The sequence below is a fragment of the Thunnus maccoyii genome, chromosome 24, assembly GCF_910596095.1.
Source record: "Thunnus maccoyii chromosome 24, fThuMac1.1, whole genome shotgun sequence".
NCBI classification, from domain to species: Eukaryota; Metazoa; Chordata; class Actinopteri; order Scombriformes; family Scombridae; genus Thunnus; species Thunnus maccoyii.
This window is the reverse complement of record NC_056556.1, coordinates 20,022,607-20,038,002: the sequence shown is the minus strand read 5'-3', so window position 1 is coordinate 20,038,002 and position 15,396 is coordinate 20,022,607. Positions and strand designations below refer to the sequence as shown.

The following is a 15,396-nucleotide window of genomic DNA, read 5'->3' as shown; positions in this document are numbered from 1 at the left end:
CACCTCTGGCTCCAAAAATCCAAGATGGTGATGGTCAAAATGCAAATTCGAGGCTTCAAAACGGAATGGGTTCACGGTGGCTACATCCATTATTTTTTTACAGTCTATGGCTGAATCCTGATTCTTAACATGTCTGCTGGAAGCCTCCCTGTAGATGTAATGTGGACATTGGGGACAGGGACATCCAACAGGGAGGAAAGCCCAGTGGAGACCTGGGACATGCAGCTGGGATTATATACCTCAGATCTCCAGGCTGGACAGGGATGAAAAGAAAGACACCTGGGCCCATATTTATCAAGCATCTCAAAATGCCTCTCAGGAGTCATGCTGAAAGTGAACCTAAGAGTGTAAACATGCCTTTCAGCAGAGTGCCTTTTACCACTCTCAGCTGCAAAAATTAAATTGCTGTAGTTTTCTGATAGTTGCGCTTTAAAATATTAAAGGTGTAAAATTGAAAATGTCCAAATTCTCTGATTCCAACTTCTCCAATGTGAATATTTTCTAGCTTCTTTAGTCCTCTATATCCTCTAAACTGAATATCTTTTTTTATTATCTATAGACTGTTGGTCAGGACAAAACGTCAAGACATTTGAGAACATCAACGTGGGCTTTGGGAAACAGTGATCGACTTTTTTCACCATTTCCTAACATTTTATGAACCAAAAAACCAATTGATCAATCGAGAAAATAATCAACAGATTAATCAACAGTGTTTCATCGTCCTCTCTTGTTTACTTGTGCTGATGCAAAGACAACGGCCAATCATAAAAGACCAAGATTGTAATCTATTATATGATATTACAGATACAATACAACACTTTCACTTTCACAAGCGAGCAGGTGAAAGTTTTGCGAGCAGGAGAGCAGTGATAGTTGTGCGTTTGGGGATAACAGTCACACGTTCCTTCAGATTCTGTACATGCTCAAAGCATGGTTTTCTCCTTATAGGCTACAATATTGCTTGCGCAAGCAGAGATATTCTGTGCACTAGTACTGTGAAAGTGCACTCAAAAATAATATGCATGTGTGGCTGTTTGAGTTTTACATGCAGCTCCTCTGCACCCGTGCATGTGGATCTCATTTGCGCTCGCATATTTTGCTACTGATGTGCCATCATACACTAGGTTAACTCATGTGCCCTTACATGTGGAGAATATTATTTATTTATTGTTTATTACCATAACAATATGAACATACCTCTTAGATATAGCTCAGCTATCAGCTATTTCATTTTAATAAATGAATTATTAATTAAATAAACCCACCATTTGCATGGAAGAAGCTTGTTTTTTTTTTTCTGAGTGGTTTGGAAATGAATGAATCTACACATTATATGATAAGCTGTACCAGCTATCCAAGTTTAATCATCAGTGTTGCAAGACTATATATATTCGAGGTTGCAAGATTTTTGAGGAGAGCATGTGCTCTTGTGCATTCTGCACAAGGTCAGTCAAAAAATGATTTGGTATTTGCCACAGTGGTCCCTCATATAGTCTCATTGTTGTCAATAAATATCTCACCTCCCATGTATGTCTCTGCCTGAATGCTGTCTCCTGCAGCTCCTAAGATTAGGTTAGAAGACCTGTTAAGCTCTCCTAAATATCAGCACAGAGAGGAGTCATTTCCCAAGTTAAAAAGATGATAAAATGCTTTTACTCATACTCCTAAAAGTAGAACAAAAAATGCATCACTCTGAGAATGTTTCGCCAGTTTGGACTGATTTCCTAGAAGCTGAAATGTGGCCCTGGTCTACTTTGCTTAGTCAACCACCACCCCAATCAAGATCCAAATAATCTGCGACAAAATCATAAATATGGTGAACAGAATATTAATTTTGCATTAGCCTGAGTTTGTCTACTTCGATATTGTATTTCAGTTGATTTCGGTGTTATATTTAAATTCACTGAGATGAAGACATTATGATTTCAGGTCAAATGAGTGTTTTTTGCATTGTGCAGCAAGTCAAACTGTCTGTTCATGAATCGTAGGACATGTCTAGATAAATTTCATCTATACCTCAGAGAAAATTCTAAAGACAAGAAAATTAATTATCTGAAATCACTTGTACATGCCACTTACGAACAAATCTTCATGTTTGCTTTCTAAAAGTCTTCTTCTTCACTTCCTTTGTGGATGCGTTGCTGTGCTTCTTTGTGCATTACCAGCACTAATTGTCAATCAGCGTGAAACTGGCGACAGTTTCACGCTGATTGACGCAGTGAAAACATTGCAGTGCTGCTGGTGGTGAAAAAGTCCACAGGATACCTTTAACATCACTGTTTTTGAAAGTAAGTGCTGATCATTAAAAGGTTGGCGATTTTACTGCCAGATTTTGAAAACTGTGGACAAAAAAAGATACGAGAGTGGTGTGTGTGTGTGTGTGTGTGTGTGTGTGTGTGAGGAATCTGACAGGATTCAGCTCATTCATCTCTTAGTGCAGACGTCAAAGACAGTTGGTGCGATGGAGTTGGACTTCCTCGTAGTAAACCTTTCTGATCTGTTGTCATGTCCATGTTCACTGTCCAGTTTGCAGTTTGCATTTATGTTTGTCCTTTAAGTGTGTGTGTGTGTGCGTGTGTGTCTGTGTGAGAGAGAGAGAGTTTCTGCTCTAATGCACCTGCTCAGCCATTCAAACTGCACTAAACACAGCCTGAGGCACTTCTATCTTCTTCTCTCTACCTCTCTAAGCTCTACGTTCTAAGCTCCCTCTACCTCTCTCTTGCTGTCTCTGTCTCATTTTGTCTCTCTCTCTCTCTCTGTCAGATGCACACTGTCTCACCTTTCTTCTTCTGTCCTCCTCCATTTCTATTTCTACGTTGAAAGAATGAACACTTAACTAACTTTGACTGTGTGCATGATTGAATAGATGTGCTCTCACTCTCTCTCTCTCTCTCTCTCTCCCTCTCTCTCTCTCCCTCGCTCTCTCTCTCCCTCTCTCTCTCTCTCTCTCTGTCCTTCATTTCTTGTGTCAGAAAATCAATTTCTAGTTTAGCAAGAATAATCCAGTCTTCTCTCATCGCAGAGGCTGGCTGAATAATTCAACACACACACATACACAGGATGAAGACACACACTCTTCAGTAGTTTTTCAACTATTACCATGTTTGATTGAGATGAATTTACACAAAGAAAAAGTGACAACAGATCTACCAGCTCTCTTGCATTATCTATTTCTAATGAACATTGTCAGTATCAGATATTACTGGTAGCTTCTATCTCACATTGCTGGTATTGTAGTTCTCAAAATGAATACCAAATTGCTGCAGGTCCCTCTTGCCTCTTCTTAACATCAGAACAAAGACTGTGGACATACATGTGGCATCTATAACTTCACCTACAGGTTTTTAATCAGCACAGCTGACTGTCATAAGCTGAAAAATCTGTCAATCAGGCAAACAGGCCCAGGACACAATATTATATATATTCTGTGTTGTCAGCAAATCTTATGGAAAGACCAAAATCAACAACGTGTCAGTTCATCTCCAAATACTCTCTGACTGTGGCTCTCAGCACCAAGCCCACTGTTCCTACTGGAGGTGAATATTTTACAGCAGCTCATAAAAGTATAGTTTCAATTCTAAAAAGGGCTCAGTAATTTACTAAAACAGCTGGTTTCTGTACTTTTTAGCAAACTTTAATCAATCTGGAGGAAATTGTGTATTTTTTAGGACTACTTTCAGCATCATCAGTTTTGGTCTCCTCACTGACCAAGAACCTTTTAAGAAAGTCAGGAACTTTGTCTGCATTTTGACTGAAGGAACCAGGAAATAAAGGAGGTTCTTAGTCTCTGAGGAAAGTTCCTGCTTTTGGTTCCATAGTTCCTGGAACTATTTGATCAAAAAGGGCTATTGTTTGACAGTAAGAAAAATATAGAAAAATTGTCTGCCACAAGAAATGACTACCTTTGGAGACTTTTGGTGACCATCAACGTTTCACTTCTTCCTCCATCTGCGGCTGGCAGAAGCTCTGAAAGCTTTACAGCAGCACCCCTTCACAGTTAATGCCATAAAGCAATGCCCCATTGTGCCATAAAGTAATCCAGCAGATTTTGACTAAGTAGCACCATGTTAGATGCAGTCTCCTCAATCTTGTTGCAGTAATGATAATAATATCTCAAAGGTAATGTGGCAATGCATCAGTGGGGGTAAAACAAAAAATATATCAAATAAAGATAGGTAAAGATGTGCAAAACACAGAAAAATATTACTGTTAATCAGTAAAAAGACAAAAAATCACTATAATTTTAATGGTAGAATAAAGGACATTGTTCCCCTTTTTTGTAAAAACTGGATAGAATAATTAAATTTGTTTTCTTTCTGAATTCTTTTTCTTAATAAAATGAAAAATTGGGTTTTCTGAGTGTTGTGCGTGTGTTGTGAAAGGTGTTGAGGGGATGGTCTTTCTTATTACAGCAGTATAATTACAACTAGGTTGAGTGTGTGTACTGTATGTGTCACCATACACCAACCCGGTGTGTATGTGTTTATATGTATGTGTGAGTCTATATAACACTGTAATGTGTCAGTGCATGAATATCAGTGTCTGCCTAAGTGTGTGTGCGTGTGTGTGTGTGTGTGCGTGTGCGTGTGCATGTCATTTGGTGCTCCTGATAGCTGATATGTCAGAAAATCAATTAATTACTTTTAAGCGGCAGTTAACTGCATCCGCACAATACACCCCATGAATTATAGACGAGGTGTGTGTGTGCATATACTGTGTGTGTGTGTGTGTGTGTGTGTGTGTGTGTGTGACAGAGAGAGAGATTGAACTGGCTGCTCTGTTAACTAGAGACAATTGCTAACTCCTCCGTCACTGATCAATTGATGAGAGTGCTTTGACTGAGGAGCTGAAGTGCCACTGAACAGACATACCCAGCTCTACTTTACATCACTGTTACCGGGTACTTCAATATGAATCATCTTTTTTGTGTGTATATTAACGAACATCTGTTTCTATGACAGATCAAAACAATAGTGTTAAAAATACAGATTTATTACACCTACTTCAAATTACTGTTGTGTATTTCTGTGTTATTGTAATTGTGAACTGCCATATTATAATTTCAACATGGTTTTTAGTTTTTTTTTTCTTGTTTCTATTTTGTTTTTGTTTTTTTACTACAGTAAGACTGATGAGTTGCACATTCAGAAAGCAACAAATACACCAAAGAACTTTTTTTTAAACAAAGATCAAATGTAAAAATAAATCCATGACTAGATCACAGGCACAAAATGGTAAAAGAAAATAAATATAGGCAAAAATTAAAGGTAATATAAAATACTGATTTAAAACGTTACATACTACGTATCAAGCCCAATTCTAGGTTATGTAATGTAATGATTCAATACAGTTTTACATGAAGCTTTCTTTCTGTCTTTCCATCCCCATTGGATCCCCATTAGCACCAGTATAAGCATTAGCTATTCATCCTGGGGTCTACCACACATATAGTCATACACACTTATACATACACACTATAACCACATAAACGCGACAAACAAACAAGCTCATCTCATAGGATTAACAAATAAAATTGTTATCCTTTCAACGGGACATTAAAGCCAAACACAAAATTCTTAATCAGTCACAACTTCTCAAGAATTCATAGCAAACTTTTTTCATACAAATAAATAGTCATTCTTAATAAACATACATTTTATTTCTTTCAGCTTTCACAAACACAATTCAGTTATGGTTCCTGTATTGTTTGGAGATACTGTTTTAACAAAAATTTGAACAGCTCTTCAGTATTTTCTTGAACAATATGCACTGGCAATGAGTTCCACCTGACCATTGCTCTGTACACTACTGTTTTCTGTATCATATTTGTTTTAGTTTTAGGCAACATGAACCTCCTTTCTGTGGCTTTGCTCAGTAAAAAGATTCACTGAAAAGCAGCTTTACAAAGCAGAGTTGCACTCACTCAAGACAAAAAGACAAGACATCACTGACACTGTTGTATTAACCAACACATGGATACAAACACACTTTCATGTGTTTTCAAGTGATTAATTTGTTGAAGGTGTTTCTACATATTTTAATGACTGAAGCTCATTTACTACTATTGAACATTTTACTCATAGTTGCAATCTCCAAATACTGTTTTTACCTTAAAAACCTACATTACTATACATACATAACTGATTTCCGATGTATAGAGGAGGATTAGTGTAAAAAAAAAAAAAAAAATCTTATCCTCTTTAACTCAACTTACAACTTTCACAATAGAATATTTAGCTGTAAGATTCATTAAATATATTTCAAATTCATGTTTTTCACTTTAGTCAAAGAATTCTGACTGTAAACTCAATTTTTAAATGTATCTTAGAACATGTTTTCATGTGGCCTTAATTTCTGCATAGATGTATAATTCATTCACAAAAATATATTAATCAGGCCTTGAACGACATGTGTATGTATTCTATAAATGCTAAATGATATTGTACAGACTATTCAACCTAAAAAGTCTGATTTTATCACTGAATTAAATTACTAATTTGATCTATTCTCAAATGAATTTTCTCTACATAAGAGTTTAGAGACAAGATGTTCAGAAAAGTGTAAATTCATTGAGGTTCAGTGTGCTTCAAAGTCAATGACATGTTAATTTAATTTGCTCAAATCTCTAATCTAATCTCTAATGTAAAAATTGTTCATATTGAACAACAATTAAACACCAAAATGTGTGGCTATCCTTTAGCTAGAATGTCATGAAGAGTTTAAGGTGCTGATGAGAGACGGGAGAGATAAAAACCAGAGGAAGTCTCCTTTTCCCTAGACTCTCTCTATCCCTTCATCGATCCCTCACTCAGGGTGGCAGAGTGTGTGTTTATGTGTGTATGTGGTATTGATCCTTGCCATGCCATTGTCACTGGCCTCAGGGTGGCCTCAACTCAGGGGACAGGGACAGACAGCCGCTGGCAGAGAGAGACAGAGAAAGAGAGATTTCTTTAACACTTCACCTCCAAAGATGATGATTACAAATAAGAAATGCAGTAGTTTAGTTTCACCATAAAAACAAGTTATTTTTTTAAAATAAACCAGTAGATTACTGTAGTTTAACATATTGAGACTATGAGACAAAAATATTAACACAAGATCCAGTTACATGCTTTTCCCAGAGTATTCAACTGTCTCTCACAGTTTTCAAATTCAACTTGGTTCACATTATACCCTAATTATTATTTTTCACAACTCCATCTGGAAGACCTACCTATTTTCACATGTGTTTGTGGCAGCAGTATTAAACATGCTAAAAACATTTCAAGCCTTTTTATGTATTACAACATGTCATGTTTTATATAAATTTTCTTGACTTACCTGTTTTTTTATGCTCTTTTGCATCTCAAATGCACTGCAAACCTTAAGTCGGAATGTCAAAGATCACTGACTTGCATTTAAGTCTTAAAATTAGCTCCAGCAGTGCTTGCGACACTCAGCAGCTTCAGTTGTGTTACCGCTTGTGGCTGGAGAGAGAAATATTTCCTTGGTCACAACCCAACCTGAAACAAAGCGTAGTTTTGTTTTTGAAATTCACATGAATGTCAAAGACTGTTGAATGCTTTAATTTGCACTTTGCACCACAGATGTTGCACATACTGTACTGAGTTTTACAACTGATTGTAGAGTAGTCACAGCTGTTAGAGTCCCATAAAGAAGAGATGAAGGAATGGTGTTTGTTTGATTCTGACTTTTTCAGTAGCTATGCAACTTTTTTTAATACCAAGTTGACAATATACAGATAACAGGAAATGAAGGGAGGAAGAAATACATGCATATAGGACCCAGGCTGGACTTGAACTGGGGAAGTTGCCATTCATGATCAGTATAGTAACCCCTACTCCAGCAGGGAGCCCCACTTTTGTCACTTCAATTAAATTACATTTGTTGGTTTATTTGACAGGTCCCTTGATTTTATAATACTAATTTCCTGGAAATTTTAGTAATTTGCAGGTATGTAATGGTTAACTTTTAGGATTATACAGAGAGGATGCTGCAATTTTGCACAAATTATAAGAAAAAAATGGAAAAAGTGTTAAGTTGCTTTAGTTCGTAAGTACCTGCTCTCTATATTTGGGTTCATATGTAGTTGTTAATTTGTAAGAAAAAAAAATGTAGTCAGTATGTAGTTTTGTGTGTCAAATGATACATTAACCAACTAGGTTACAATAGGTTTACAGTAATGTCTTAAAAGTAGTTGCTGTTAATTCTCCAGACATTTCTTTGAAAGGGTTGTATAATTTGGTAATATACAGGAAATGTGCAGATTATAGCTGTGTGTATATGTAGTTTTACACACAAAGGCACACACTGAAAACTAAATTTTTCTGTCAGTGAGAGAATTGGTAAAAGTCTAATTTATTAAGAATTTAATAACTATGTACCAAATATAATGAACTGGCACTCACCAACTAAACCAACTTAACACTTTTTTCAGTTTTTCCTTGTAATTTGTACTAAATTGCACCACCCTCTTTGCAAAATGTCTCTGTAAACTACATGCAAATTTCCGTGAAATTTGTATAAAATTAAAGGAGTTGAAAAAGTGTGAGGGCAACACTAATCATCTATCTGTCTGCCCAAGCATTTATGTTTCCAGAACCACACTATATCTTACCATCAACCTCCACACATACACACACACACTTAATATACATACAGAGAATAAGAGTTTTGTGGACTTAGTTTTGGCTCAATATGAACACACACGCCTCAGATGACCACTGTGGTCACCATAACCCATAACCCTGTGACACACACACACACACACACACACACACACACACACACACACACACACACACACACACACACTGTTGGTCTGAGGTTGGATGACATTGAGGGTTACAGGGAGTTTTTTCACACACAGTCACATACAGTGTCTCTCTGTGAAGCACACACACAAGGAGTTGTGGTGATGTCACCAGCCAAGGGACCTCTGGGAGAGACACTGTGGCAAGCTCAACATCTACCAATGTGTGCATATGCATGTGTGTGTGCGCATGTGTGTGTTCATAGTGGTCACCTTGAGGTTAGGTGGTGTATCTCTATGTTGCTTGAACCAATGGAAAGTAGTGGTTCTGTGAGGTAAGATACAACCGAACTCAAAGTGATGTCGTGTGGACTGAGGTGAGGCCTTGTGAATTTGAAAATCTCACCTTCCTTTATAATAACATAACAATTTTAGTTTTACTGTATGCATATTTATGAATACACTATGCAAAAAAATGTGTACTGTGTCTCAGTTAATTTCAATTGATGATTTGGTCTACATAATTGTTATTATAGAAACAAAAATTTGGTCCCGCATCACAGTAACACAACTGCCCTATAACCAACTGAAAAGACAATTATCAAGCTCAGATGAAAATGACACAACAATTTTTATTTTTTATATTGGTGTTTGATCATTTATTAACTTGAGTTATTTGTTTCATCTGTTAATATTTTCCTAAAAAGATGCTAGAATTGAACATCAATCAAAGAGTATGCAGTAAAAAAACAATTGTCTCTGAAGTGAAGATGCTAATACAAATTATTAATCATAGAAAACTGAACATGATTAAGTTTAGTGCATTAATAGCTTGAAGGACAGCATGATAACAATTTTATCAGAATTTGTTATTTTCTAGATGTACAGTATATTAATGCAAGAAATACACTTTTGTCTTGTTCTTTTTGGTTTGTTTGTTTTTTGTTGTTGTTGTTGTTGTTGATGATGAATGACCTTTGACTTCTGAAACTAGACTTACGCCCTTGACTGAGCGCCTTATGGATCTTGGATTAACCAGCATACTGAAAAATTCAAATTTCCTTTTTCACTACACCATATAGACATTCAGTGCTTTCCTCTTTAGTGAGCAGTAAACTGAGATTTAAGAAAAATCATCATTATTTTGTGTTATTAACAAATGTATTGTTGCACGACTGTTATACAATGGGAAACCTCGCTACTGAAAGTATTTCATGCCATGGACACTACCTTTTTTGTTCTATTGTGGGAATTTTAACAGGTACTAGTGAATAAATTTCACAGAGTCAGTCAGTCAGAATTCTGACTCTGACTCAAATAAAATGACTGACAGTAAATAGAGAGGGATTTTGGACTACTTGTCAATGAAATATTTTTCAATATGGGTTTTTCAGGAAACACACAGGTGAAGCTAATATAAACAATAATTTCCATGTCACAGTGGGCCATTGTGCACTGTGCCAGGGCTCTGGAACAGGCCTAACTAAGTGGAATGCAGACATTTTTATGCTATTTATTATACCTGGGGCTCTCCTGTTTTGACATGTCAAAATTAGTGCTGTTAAAAACATTTATTCAAAGTCAACTAGCAGAGGCTGAAAAGATACATTGATAAAGATAATCAACAATTAGAATAACGTTGTAAGTGACTTTTACCACAGGCAGGCTTGTGGAATAATATGATTACTTATTAGGCCATACTCCAAAACACTCTCCTAAATTTTCTTCTTTTCTTTCCTTCCCTTCTTTTCTGCTGAGGTCCCTTGTCCTTCCCTTCTTTCTTTCTTCTTAACGTACCCTCTTTGGTGTTGCTAAAGACAGGTAGAGTTCAACCTGTATTTTTACTGCATGTACTTTTCTTGTGAAATTCCCTTTAATGCACTGTGCTGCTAAATGCTTGTTCTTTTTCTGTTCTTTTTCTCTTGGGATTTGTATGTTTTTACCATTTTTTTAGAGAGAATTTTTAGATATATAGTATATCTTTGTCCTCTCTGTTGTTGTTGCTCTGCTGTTGGCTGGAAGGAACAGCATTTTGTTTTTTTCTGTGTAAGCACATACACAAGAAAATGACAGTAAACTAAATGAAGATTCTGTTCATTTTTAGCTTTGCTAGCTAACTAGCTTGTTAAAGGCCCATAGCAATCATTGTGCGATGAAGCAAAATTAAACCACTATTAATGCTACACCGTTACAAGACATGCTAGCTAAAATCCATCTATACCAACCAAATTTTACAAATAAGATTTGTAAAAAGAGGGAGGGAAGGAGAGAAAAGGGAAAAAATAATGACTTTCTTCTTTCCTTACTCTGCTGTAGCTTAAGAAAGGTAAATTTAGCTAATCTGAGGATTTTGTTGGTTTTTAGTTTTGATAGCTACCTACCTAGTCAGAGGCTAATGGCCACTGTGTTCAGCGCACATCTGACTAGGTGTTTGGGGAAGTCGTGGAGGACTGAGCAGAATAGGTGGAGTTTTCAAAACCTCTAGTGGGACCATATCATTTTGTTGTTGCCATCAACAAAAATGCATCTGTCCCACACTGCAAGCTACCTACCAACCTACAAGTTACCTGACTGCTAAAACATACCTGATATGCCTACTGAGTTGTGTTGTATTGTAGAGAATTCAGACACTTTTCCTCCATTTTGCCTTCCTTGCCTGGCTGGCTGCCTCATTTCTATTGGCCACGTGGGTATTCTTCACAGTGTGCGCCTGTGTTTTGCTTGACACAGCAAAAAGCCATTGTGCCATGGTCCAAGCCACTGGAAATGACAGGTTTCAGAACACAGCAGTGCCGTTGTCATGTAGTGTCTGAAAGGGCTATAAGCAACCAATGTGGGACAAAGCAAAATGTGATCAATAGCCACTGTCATTGCTATAAAAGACATGTTAATTATTGCGTTTAAAACATTAATGGTAACAGTGATGGTTAGCATTTCATATACAAGCTAAAATCCATTTATAGGGCCCATCAACCAAATGTTACAAATATTGTTCCAAATGTAAGACAAAATCAAAAAATCAGCTATTGCCGAGTCAAACAATCGTATCTCTGAAATGTGTGACCTCAATTTTCAACCAGAACTTCCAAATAGCAAGAAAGTGGGCAGGAGGGAGGGAGGGGGAAAAGGGAGAAAATCATTTGAGTAGCTAAATGAAATTAGCAGCTTTAAAGAGCCTGAGGGCAAAGTGGAGTCGTGTCCCCCGTGGCTACGCTTTAGAGAAGGAGGGAATGAATTAAGCTTGACTGGATCCTCTCCTCCTTCTCTCCCTCGCTTCTTACTCCCTCACTTTATTCTGTTTTTTACTAATATGCAGGGAGGGAGAGAGGGGGGTGAGGAGATGAATGAGGGGTATAAAAGCAGTTGGTGAAGGTGAACACAGGCTGTATCTCTCGCTTTGCCAAGTTTTCTGACCCTCTTTTAAGTATTGACTTTATATTTTGGACTTTGGACTAACATAAAGTTAAAAAAAAGTATTTCATTGTTTCCTTTTTTCCTGTTCTTTTTCTTCCCATTTTCTCCCGTTTCCCTCTTGCTGTTTTCCCACTTATTATTATTTTTCCCTTGATATCATCTGTTCTATTCCTTTTGGTGCATTGGAAACTTGTCCCCAGCCATTGCTGTATCTGTACCCAGGATTGAAGGATGAACCCTGGGGCTTTCTCCAGCTCTGGCCCCCTGTCCTGGGCCATGTACCTGATGAGGAAAGGCCGGACAGGCAGCGGACTCTTTGGTAAAGCTAACTCTTCTTGACACCTCATAGTTATCATCACCGTCACATCTGGTCTTTCTTACTAGTTTTCTATTTTTATTACACTGAAAGTCTTTTGCCATGTATTGCATGTTGTGGTGGAGAAATATTAACTAAATGTTAATTTCTGTGATTATGTTGTTCCAAGAGGCATGTCACATAGTTTAATATTCTACTGACACTTCTATTGACATGAACACTGGCTTCTCAGTACAAACTCTGAGCACTTCTACTGACGCAGCTGGGGTTGCAGTGCCTTGCTCAATGGGAAACTGAAGTAATGACTTGCTGGTCAGATGTCATCTCTGTACTGTTCCATTATACTTCTCAAATTCAGATTATTGGATATCAAGTTTTCTTTGGTGGTTCTTTAATTCTTTGAGAGGCTTCAGAGGTCCCGGATGGGATCCAATAGTTCTTTAGAGAGTTCTACTTGTTGTTCAAGTAGTTCTTAGAGATGTTTCAGAGGTGCGCTCAGATTCCACTGGGTTCGTGAGAGGGTTCTATGGATCTGTCATGTAATCGCAGTGGTGTATAGATGTTTGACATGACTTTGCGGTGTTCCAAGGGATCTTTTCAGGGTTCCAGGATGTTTTGCAGCAGTTTGAGGGATACGTAAAAAGTTCTCAAAGAATTAGCACTTAATAACACTCAGGCATTGACTTAAAGGTGACTCAAGTGGAGAATGCTCAGACAATGGTAATTATGGGTTGTGAGCTTTACATTCTCATGATAATTTTAAGTATTTTTTCAGAATGCAATTTCTTGGTGGTTGAGTGATTTAATGGAGGATGATAGTATGGAGGATAAAGCATTTACTGTGTAGATTTGTTGGTATATGAAGGTGTAAATGGAAATAAGTCTTGGACTTGAACTTGGACAGTAATTGTGTTATCTTTGACATTTTTGTAGTTGTGTGTAATTTGCTGTCCTCTTCCTCATAATGTTAAATAACCTAAATGCAGTTCTGAGAAAATACATCCTGAAAACTAGGTTCACAGGTTGAAATGTTACAAATTAAATCTAATGGGTGTATAGACATCCCAAGGAGCTAGTTATAGTTTTTTTTTTTTAAAAAAAGCACTGATCATATTGGCTTTTTATTTTGATTTCCTATATGAAACTTTTTTGGGGGGCAATATTTTTATACATGACAAATGACATAATTGAAAACCCAAACGATGTGCTCCCGTTGGATGTGCACTTTAGATGGCTGATACTAATATTAGCTGGACTGAAGCTGCAAGTAGATCTTCATTGTTTTCAATTACTGTGTTCCTGTTATGGCGGGGAACAATGTCAGTGCAACAATTAGAAAAACACATTTATGCAAAACACAATTTATCAGTGAAATCATAACAGCACATCCACATATTGTTTTTATTCTATGGGAATTCTATATATTTTACATTGAGGAATATTTGGTATTTATTTGACTGATCCACTGATGACAAAGGTTTTTTTTACTGTAGCTGATAATATCAAACAATGCTGGTATCAATAGCTTTGAAAGGTGATTGTGACTGTGTATTGATAATGGATCAAAGTACACTGAGAGGCTCATGTTACAGCCAGTCAGTGGGAAAAGCTGGCTGAGTGAAATCCAACTCCTCTCCCTCTCTCTCGTTCTTTCTCTCTCTCTCCTCAGTTTTGCATGCCTCTTCATACATCTATGCAGTATTTTCATTTGATGAAGTATTTCCTCATAGAAATATTTAACTTCTATCTTCAAGTCATAAAGATTGCAAAGGACTGTATAGCAGGGCTGTTTTTGTCAAAACTGCTAAGATCTAGTCCTTTTTATTTTAGGGAATTTATGCATTACATTTGGTTATAAAATCAATTATTTTACATTTTGAACTAAATATTAAAATTCCAGACATTTTGCAGCAAGCTGAGGTATCTTAAAGCATCATTTTCAGACCAGTGCCACATATAACCAACAGGATATACGCATATGATACATGAGAATATGAATTGGTATAAGCATCAAAACCCACTTTGTTTCTATAAAATCTGTCCGTATATTTTGCATATGGCCTAAGAATTTCACAGATATATAGTTTTTAAGTGTGGTAATATGAGGAATAAATGTCCAGTGTCAGATTTAATGACACTAACTTCATGAAATTGTGCTTAGCTGGCAGTTAAATATGTTCTTGTAGGAAAATTGTTCTGAATCCCAGTGGGGGGTGTAAGGAAGGTATTAATTAGTATCGTTTATCTTGTATCAGGCTTTCTATGTAAATTAGCAATCAGTGATTATGTGATTTCTATACAAAAATCTGAAAATGTACCTCAACATCCACACATCATTATCTGCAGATAACGAGTAAAGAAAAAAAAAACAAGTAGACTGATAACGAGGGAGTGAAAAATAGATATTTCCAAGGGCAAATCACGTCACGTCCATCTTGGGACAAAACAAGAGAGGAGGCATTTACATTTTTTATCATTGCCCCTTTGGCTACTGAAGGATGGATGCAGAGGAAGACTGGCATTTTCTTAAAACTCCTCCCACAGCCACTTTGAGGCAGACAGCATGTTGATTTAGCTCAAATCAAACTGACTGACTCCCAAAAAGGCCTCGCTGAAACAGGACTGTAAACTACCTTTAATGTTGAAAGAGGGTTAACACAAGTTTTTATATATATATTTTTTAATAAAAGACTACTAACTCAGTCATCTTCTTTATTTAACCAGCTTTGATTAAAAAAAATACCCTTCTTAAATTTAAAATTAGTATCGTACATTTTGGTTAAGTTTCTCTATCTGACATACTTTAGCTCCAAAACTGACAGATAACTCTAAATACCAGACTCATGAAGATGTTGTATGGAAGTAAATAACTGAACACCAAAAAGTGAAATTACTACTTAATACTTATGACTGA

The 15,396-nt window shown here is 36.7% G+C and overlaps 1 protein-coding gene and 1 long non-coding RNA gene across 3 annotated transcripts in view; one reads left to right on the top strand and one right to left on the bottom strand.

Annotated features, from left to right (window-relative positions):
- runx1 (RUNX family transcription factor 1) overlaps positions 1-15,396 on the top strand; it is an 83,116-nt gene that overhangs the window by 31,057 nt on the left and 36,663 nt on the right. The window contains exon 2 of one of the 2 annotated variants that reach the window (XM_042405170.1): positions 12,367-12,485. The exons of the other annotated variant lie outside the window; for it this stretch is intronic. Within the exon in view, the coding sequence (XP_042261104.1) occupies positions 12,398-12,485 (88 nt within the window). The 5' untranslated portion in view covers positions 12,367-12,397. The remainder of the gene's footprint in view (positions 1-12,366; positions 12,486-15,396) is intronic. 2 annotated transcript variants of the gene reach the window in all.
- Positions 6,385-11,406, bottom strand: LOC121892251. The gene is made up of 3 exons (XR_006094358.1): positions 11,338-11,406; positions 7,321-7,502; positions 6,385-6,917 (listed from the first exon to the last, which is right to left on the bottom strand). It is a non-coding gene; the product is annotated as an uncharacterized LOC121892251 (long non-coding RNA).